Genomic DNA, 8,914 nt, shown 5'->3' on the forward strand with positions numbered 1-8,914 from the left:
TCTGGATCTCTTTTTATGTATGCTGGGCATGAAGGTGGAGCATATGCCAAGAATAGCTTCGGGAATATGTATGTTTGCTTATGGTTACTCCATATTTAACATCTTCTTCTCCTTTAGGAACATGAAGTGTTTGTGAAGAATCGTTGGACTGCATTAAAGTGGTCATGCATCCTTTTGTCATTTTTTGATACAAGTTTTGTTCAGTTTTCGATTAGAACTTTTAAAGTTAATTTGAATCTTTCCTTCTAGTAGCCCTGACCTTATGTGGTGTTGCATTTGCAAGTAGTTGATTCTATGCCGTCATCTTTTGTATGCAAAAATTATTGGTGTAACTATTTTTCTTTTGGTAGTCTTAATTGTGCTTGCGTTGCCGGGAGGCTTTGTCGATATGCATGGTGGTTTTGGTTTCGGGGAGAGGAATGATGAGGGAGCAACTCTGTTGGAGTTTGCGAGGTCTGTTGGGCTGGTGGGCTGGTGGTGGTGAATTTGAGCTTTCTAAAGAAGGACGATCACCTGATCACCTTTCGAAGCGCGATGGCCAAAACCCAAATTGACTTTTTGCTACTTAGAAAAGGGGATAGGGTGTTGTGTAAGGATTGTAAGGTCATCCTGAGTGAGAATCTTTCGACCCAGCATAGGCTCTTAGTGATGGACTTGGGTATGAAGAAGGATAGGAAGAGAAGGGGCGAGGAAGGTAGACCTAGAATTAAGTGGGGCGGCTTAACGCCGGTGAATGCGCGGGTGATAGGGGATAAGGTGGCGGGAATAGGGGTGTGGGAGTGTAAGAGGGCGTGGATAATATGTTGGATAGGGTGGCTAGGTGCATTAAGGAGAATGCTAGTGAGGTGTTGGGTGTTTCCAAGGGCCGGGTCGGGCATCATCGGGGCGACTGGTGGTGGAATGATGTAGTTAAGAAGAAAGTGGAGACTAAGAAAGGAGCGTATGCTAAGTTGGTTGAGAGTAAGGATGAAGAAGAGAAGCGGGTTAACAGGATTAAGTATAAGTTAGCTAGGAAGGAGGCTAAGTTGGCAGTTACGGTAGCCAAGATTGCAGCTTTTGAGAGCTTGTTACGGGGTTGCAGGAGAGAGGAGGGGAAAAGAGGTTGTTTAGGCTCGCTAAGGCTAGGGAGAGAAGGAGCTGGGACCTCGATCAGGTGAAGTGCATTAAGGGGGAGGATGGTAGGGTGTTAGTGGAGGACGGTCACATTAAGAAAAGATGACAGACATATTTTTATAGGCTTTTGAATGATGAAGGGGATAGAGCTATTGTGTTAGGTAAGCTCGAGCACTCTGAGGAGTGTCGGGATTTTAGTTATTGTAGGCGTTTTAGGTGGAGGAGGTTAGAGAGGCTGTTCGCAGGATGCGAAGGGGTAGGGCGACGGGGCTTGATGAAATCCCTATGGAGTTTTGGAAGTTTTCTGGTGAGGCTGGTTTAAGGTGGTTGACTGATTTGTTTAACGGCATCTTCAAGACGGCGAAAATGCCCGAGGCTTGGAGATGGAGTTCTTTGATCCCTCTTTATAAGAACAAGGGTGACATTCAGAGTTGCAACAACTATAGGGGTATTAAGTTATTGAGTCACACTATAAAGATTTGGGAGAGATTAGTAGAGGTGAGGTTGAGAAGGATAGTGTCTATTTCGGAGAACCAGTTTGGATTTATGCCCGGGCGCTCGATGACGGAGGCTGGTGAAACAATATAGGGAGAGGAAGAAGGACCTGCATATGGTGTTTATCGACTTGGAGAAGGCGTACGACAAAGTCCCTAGGGAGGTCCTTTGGAGGTGCTTGGAGGTGAGTGGGGTCCCGATGGCGTATATAAGAGCAATCAAGGACATGTATGATGGAACTAAAACCCTAGTTAGAACGGCCGGAGGAGATTCAGAGCATTTCTCTATCTTGACAGGGTTGCATCAGGGATCTACTCTTAGTCCGTTTTTGTTTGCTTTGGTGATGGATGTATTGACGCGGCGTATTCAAGGAGAGGTGCCTTGGTGTATGCTTTTTGCAGATGATGTGGTTTTGATTGACGAGACGTGGGGGTGTGAATGATAAATTGGAGGTGTGGAGACAGATCTTTGAGTCCAAAGGGTTCAGAGTAAGTAGGATCAAGACAGAATATTTGGAATGCAAGTTTAATGACAGGAGGCAGGAGGATGAAATAGTTATAAGGTTGGATTCTCAGGTGGTGTGTAAGAGGGATAGTTTCAAGTATCTCAGGTCCATGATTCAGGGGAACGGTGAGATCGATGAGGATGTCTCCCACCGTATTGGGGCGGGTTGGATGAAGTGGAAGCTCGCATCGGGGGTGTTGTGTGACAAGAAGGTGCCGCCAAAGCTTAAAGGCAAATTCTATAAGATGGCAGTCCGCCTGGCCATGTTATATTGAGAGGAGTGTTGGCCAGTCAAGAACTTCCACATTCAAAAAATGAAGGTGGCGGAAATGCGGATGTTGTGTTGGATGTGTGGGTCAACTAGGGGTGATAGAGTTCGGAATGAGACTATCCGGGAGAAGGTTGGAGTGACTTCGGTAGAGGACAAGATGCGGGAAGTCCGATTGAGATGGTTCGGACACGTGATGAGGAGAAGCACGGACGCTCCGGTTCGTAGGTGTGAGAGACTAGCTTTGGATGATTTTAGGCGGGGTAGGGGTAGGCCGAAGAAGTACTGGAGAGAGGTGATTAGGCGGGACATGGAGCAGTTACAACTTACGGAGGACATGACCCTAGATGGGAGGATCTGGAGGTCGCGAATTAGGATAGAAGACTAGTGTCGGTTTGGGTCACCATTGTAGGGTATTACTTGGGGGGTGTACTATTTATTGCTATGCCATCCTGTTTCATGCTCTATTGCGAAGTTGTTTACTTTTCCATATCTAATATTATCTTTGAGTGTCGCATTTATGTTATGTCGTATTGTTTCATGCTTTATTATTATGGATTTGATTATTATTCATTGTCTTGAGTCGGGGATCTATCGGAAACAACATTTCTACTTCTTCGGAGGTAGTGGTATGGACTGCGTACATCTTACCCTCCCCAGACCCTACTATGTGAATATACTGGGTTTGTTGTTATAGTCTTAATTGTGCTCAGTGGTTGTTGCTCAAACAACTTTGTCGAGTCATAGCTGTGTTATTGTTAAAAAGCAGTGGGATGTGAGAGGGGGTTCATATAAAATTCATCTTCTTCCTTATAAGTTTGACAAACTCATCAACTGTTTTTCTAGGCGGTTTTATATTGTGCGTTGATGCTTCTCATTTAGTGTAAAGATGATATAGGCCTGTGGGCTATGTTGTTAGAACTCTTAAAATATGCTGCTAGGTGCATGTCGGATCCCTCAGAAGTAGTGCACTTTTGGAGGATCCGACGTGGGTGCAACAACTTTTTGGCGAGTCTGAACAACATAGCCTGTGGCACTATTTACAACAAAATTATTCATCCCACACCTCCCTGGCGTTCTATTGTTGTCGAATCAACTACTACCTGGTAATTGTCATGGTGGTTAACCTCTTTGAATCTCAACTAAGGCTTGCTGCATTATTTGCATGTTGAAGCTATACTGCTGTTGGTGTTTTTGTTCTTGGACGGATGTTTTGTGAGGCATGGGGTACTCAAGCAAGCAAGAAGCAAGCAGAGTTCAATGAGTTTCTTGAGGTATTAAACTAAAAATTGTTTGCTATGTGGGAGAACTCATGATACATACTTTATAGATATTGCTGATCCTTTCAAATCAATGTTTTCTTATTACGAATGAGCCTCAAGAAACTCATTAATGATAAATATAGTTTAACTAAAAAAGCTTGTTGCTCTAGAAGACTTGGTGTAGTCAGAAGAATAAATTTGCTCAATCTTACGTTTTTGCCTTTTAGTTTATTCTCAAAAACTTAAGCTTTAATTCAACCTCATGCACTTGTGAGGTTCTCTTCCTTCTGTTTTACTTGTAAATTTGTCGTTTAAATTTTTCGTCTTCGCTGATCTACTCAGTTCTAGCTTTTTCTATTTGGCCTTTATTCTGTTTGATGTGCAGATTTAATTGGATGCGTTGATTGATTTCTTATTATATGTGTGAATATATATATGTATGTATGTATATATGTATTCCAACCTTGTTATTCACTAACAACAACATACCCAGTTATTCATTACTTAAGAAAAATGTTATGAAGTCATCAAATTAGATCAAAAAGGATCTGCTGCCAAAAGACTAGAATGCAAGTCTAGGTTTTGTTTGCATCATTGGCAGCAAAAAATTCTGTAGCTCCTCCATTTAAACTCAATTGTCCATGAGTAGAAGAATTCATATTACTCAGACAACTGAACCTCTTAGTAAAATGAATCCTGATAATCATTTATGAATCATGATAATCATTTAGTGCTCCTGATAACTCAAAGGAACTCTTTCAACCTTTCCACTTTTTGTGTCAACCTTGCAGATCTGCAGTGTTGAACCACAAATGAGGTTTCTATATGTCATTTGCTCTCTGGTACTGCATAGACTAATTCCCAGGCTTTCTTTTCTTAATAACCGAGGAGAGATCCCGTTATGTATAAAAGATCGGGTATCTTCCGTGGAGAACCATGTTTTTTTGTGAGGTTCTTCTACCTTTTGGTATACTTCTTGTCTATGGGTATTTATGCGCTTCTCTAATGAAATATTATTACCTTAAAAAAAATAACCAAGGAGAATCCATGAGGGTCAGAGGTGCACGGTTCGAAATTCGATGGATAATGGGTCTACTACCCTTAATTTAAATAACATGCTTTTGTCAGTGTAGTATCTGGCTATCAGTAGACCAAAACCTTGGGGCGACTAATTCCAAACTTCTTGTGTTCATAAAAAGAAGAGATGGTTATCACTAACTCTTACTAACATAAAATAGCTCTTAGGCTTTACGTGTTATCAAACTATATCACGGGCTTCTTTTTTTTTCTCAAGCAAAATAGGTCTTCTCCAGTCCTAGTCCACCTTGATCATCATTGCAAACTCAATTCATGCTCAGAGCTTTCCACCCAAGTTACAATAGCAGAATCACTTTGCTCCGACAACTTTAGATCTTTTTCCCACGTTCTATGGCATTTTGAACAATGGAGGATGTATCTAAGGTTGAAATAATGGATTAACTTACGTTTTTTATAGTATTACTGGTACTTCTAGATGCTTAGCTAGTTCCACTCAAAGATTCCCTAGACCATCTAGGAGTTGGAAACTCAATACATTTTCTACACAAATTAAAATTCCTCAACTCTGTCTAGACCAGGAACAAACTGTTCTCCAGGATTGGAACAAGCTGTGTTACTCTGTAAAATCATTGAAAATGCTACTGAACTTGAAACTCTAGGTTATAATGGTTATTTGAAGATGCAAAGTCTTGGTTATAATTGTTATTTGATTTTTTTTCTTAAAAATACTGAAATGAAATATTTTGGCAGTTTATGGGCTTTGGTAGATCTTGCACTAGAGTTTTGGGGGATAGTTTGTTCTCTAATTTTAAATTGTGATAGTGGCAATCATTTTATTGGTGCAATCATCTCCCAAGTATGGTTAAGTGTGTCACATATTATCACTGTTAATCGATTATCACTTTATTTAGAACTACCACTCTAAAAATATTACTCTATTGGAATGCCAATTGTCAGAGCTCTATCAAATTTCATTTTCATTCTCACATGGTGTTAGGCATACCTGTGGCAACATGTTTCATTTTTCACTCTACATTTTGTCAATCTAGTTGCAAAAAGCATTGTGAAGAAGCTCTTGTTCTGTCTTATCGTTTGTAAACCAAATTAATAAACCTTGAATGTTGCAGCGCAGTCGCATGTGCATATCAATGGAGTTGGTCACAGCGGTTTTGGGGGACCATGGACAACGCCCACGAGATGATTATGGTAAGGTTTCAAAAGAAGTCTTAACATCTTCATGCAATTATATCCTAGAAAGTAGTCGTATGCCTTGTTTTTTTTTAAATAACTAGTATCCGTACCCGCGCGATGCGTGGACGATATTAAAAAATTATAATCTTATTTATTTGATCAAATTGAATTGTTATTGTCATTAGTTCAGATATCACAACTTGTAATTAAGTTTTCAAATTTATACATGGAATCACAACTAATAAGTAAAATTTCATGTTGTAAGATTAAGCCTATTAAAAAACATATAATCTCTATTTTATGTTTGATTAAGCATTTCATTATACAAAAGTTTGATTGTTTTATTTTTAAAAATCTCCTCATAAAAGTTATTTCTTACTTATCCAATGTTCAATTGTCTTAAATCTTTTCATTCTGGAAAAAATAGCTATCAAGAAATAGCGATATCATGTATGTATGAAGGAAACAAAAGACGTCAATAAACAAATACATAAATTGTCTCTTTTAAATAATTTTCTCTAACCATATTAATGCTCCCAATCACATGAAGGGTGATGTATAACTTGCTTTACGTTATAGATAATAAAGTAGTTTGAGAAAATAGTCAAATTGACAACCCAAGTTGTACAATAATTCTGTAATTTCTTCTTACTTAATACTTATCTCCGTTCCTCCAAAATATCACATAATAAGTAACATAACCATCAACTAATTGTTTGGCATAAGACGACATTTTATGAAGTCACCATTTTAGGTGAAAATCTTGTTCACCTAAATTGATAGAGTAATAAAGAATTTATTTGAGATTAAAAAATTCTACTGTTGATGTTTCTTTCTCCAAGATGCTCTTCTTCGCAATTATTCCTTGATAAAAAATAAATTTATTACTACAAATTGATGGCAAAAATTGTAAATATTATATGGAGAAAAGCGTTTATGACCTGGTATAATATAATTTATATTGCATGAGCCAAATAATGATAATTATAAGATAAAAATGCCACAATTTCAAGATTGATAGCAAGAGCTCATTATAATATAGGACAAAATGCTTGTTGTTCACATCTAACAGTATTTGCGGCTGGTTAAGAAAGTCAAGCTGCATTATGAGATAATAGTGTATTTTTTGAATCGGTATAAGGTTAGTGCCAGTGGCAAGAGCTAGAGTTTTTTACTCTTATACAGTTACGATTTGCAACTATTTTATTCGATATTCAGACATGTAAGAAGAACCAAGTTAGTGAATTATCTCAAGCAAAAATTTAATATGCAATTGAGACACCTAAAATTTATAAGGCATCATGCTTTATAAAAGATTATATCAAGTGTAATACATAAAGTATAATACATATTCATATACTTCAATTTAATTCAGCGTTGCTTTAATCTGATCATAGCTGTGGTTCATTCATCATATCCTTGCTTATTCCTCAATTTGTATGGTTCTGTAGGAACATCTCAACCAATAATAAGAACTTATCACTAAATGCTTCAATCTATTATTCATTTTACCGATTATCAATCATATATTTCTCTCATTGAGGCAAACTAAGAAAACCTTGAGAGTTAAGTACAGAAATAAAACAAACACAAAATCATAGATAAAATAAAAGTACAAACATGAAAGCTCACCGAGATGGTAAGATTGCAGAATATCTCAAAATAGTTACTAATGGTATGCGAAAATCCATCCATTGAATTAGAATTGGTCACCGAGTGATAGTTTTGTGATCTTTTTCTTCTCGCTTTTTTCCTCCTTGATTCTTTTTTGATCTCTAAGTGTGTTATCTGGAAAAAGAAACTGAAGATCATTGGTAAAAAAAATAAAATGAACGTGGAGCAGTTATAGATTTAATTTTGATCTCCGCAATATGTAGGGAAGAAACTGATGAATCTAAGAAGGATAACTGAAATTCCCACAATTTGTTGAGTTAAAAGGTTTATCATCCTTTACATGAAAATAATCACAAATTTGACTGAGATCACAAATTTTCTTGAACCCAAAAACTAATAAATAACGAAATAAACATTACCCATTAAAATGGAATTCCTTGTTTCTACTTTCTTGCATAGTACTGATAGTTCTTTCCTTTTCTTATCATAAAAATTTATCAGTAACACTTTATCAACAATCAATGAGAATGAGAAGTAAATTGAAAGTGAGAGCCAAAATTGAAATAAAACCTGAGATTGAGATATTTGTTGTAAAAAAAACCAACATGTTGATGTCTGATTTCCTTCCTAATTGTCTTTAATATAAATTAATGGATAAGGGATTGAAATTTCAATTCTCAGATGTTGCGCAGAGAATGTGGAGTGCAGTTGAGAATTGGGGAAGTGAGAAGTTTCTGGAGAAAACTAAAATCAGATATCTTTTGTGTTTATGCCATAGGGCTTTTAATAGGATTTACAATTTTCTTTTTATTTTTTAAAATTAGAATTATGTGGTGCTGACATGTGGAGCTTTTTGCCTCTCCTTTTATATATATAGATTGTGGTGTCAGGGATAGCTTGACCCTCGACTAATTCCATGTGTACCTGCTACCTCCCCACTAGCTCAAGTATGGAGTAACTTTGTCCATCAATGCTTGCACAGAATGGAAAAAATTATCTAGTGCTTTTGCCTCCACTAGATTTGAATTTGAGACCTCAGGGTTCTCAACCCACTTCGTTGACCACTAGGCCATGCTCTTGGATGTTCTTTAGTCTTTTAAAAGAGTACTTGACTATTTTTGGGTGAAATTGGTTCTTGAGAATCTGTTTGTCTTAAGAGATGAAACCCTATTCGTTGTGTTTAACTTTCACAACTTAAGGATCTGTAGGTGCTTGCTTTGTAGGAGAATTCTTAATAATTTTGGAGGTTACATGAGAACGTGGATTTAAGTACAGTCTGAGCACCACATTTGTTGATATTTCAAAATGAACTTGTTTCTTGAACAAGTTTGTTTGTGGGTTGTAATTGACTTTTGCAGCTTGTTCGACTGCAACCTTTCGCTGATACTTCATCTGATCTTTCTTTGAACAGCGGTTGTGACTGCAGTCA

At 37.6% G+C, this 8,914-nt stretch overlaps 1 protein-coding gene across 1 annotated transcript in view; it reads left to right on the forward strand.

The window, feature by feature from the left end:
* Nucleotides 1–3: 3 nt before the first annotated feature.
* The window catches only part of LOC124896868 (tRNA ligase 1-like), a gene marked incomplete at its 5' end in the record, with an annotated part of 12,243 nt that continues 3,332 nt past the window's right edge, over nt 4–8,914 (forward strand). The window contains 4 exon segments of the mRNA XM_047408723.1: nt 4–68; nt 3,555–3,654; nt 5,808–5,886; nt 8,897–8,910. Coding sequence (XP_047264679.1) covers nt 4–68; nt 3,555–3,654; nt 5,808–5,886; nt 8,897–8,910 — 258 coding nt within the window.

This window comes from Capsicum annuum, chromosome 3, assembly GCF_002878395.1.
Source record: "Capsicum annuum cultivar UCD-10X-F1 chromosome 3, UCD10Xv1.1, whole genome shotgun sequence".
Taxonomy (NCBI): Eukaryota; Viridiplantae; Streptophyta; class Magnoliopsida; order Solanales; family Solanaceae; genus Capsicum; species Capsicum annuum.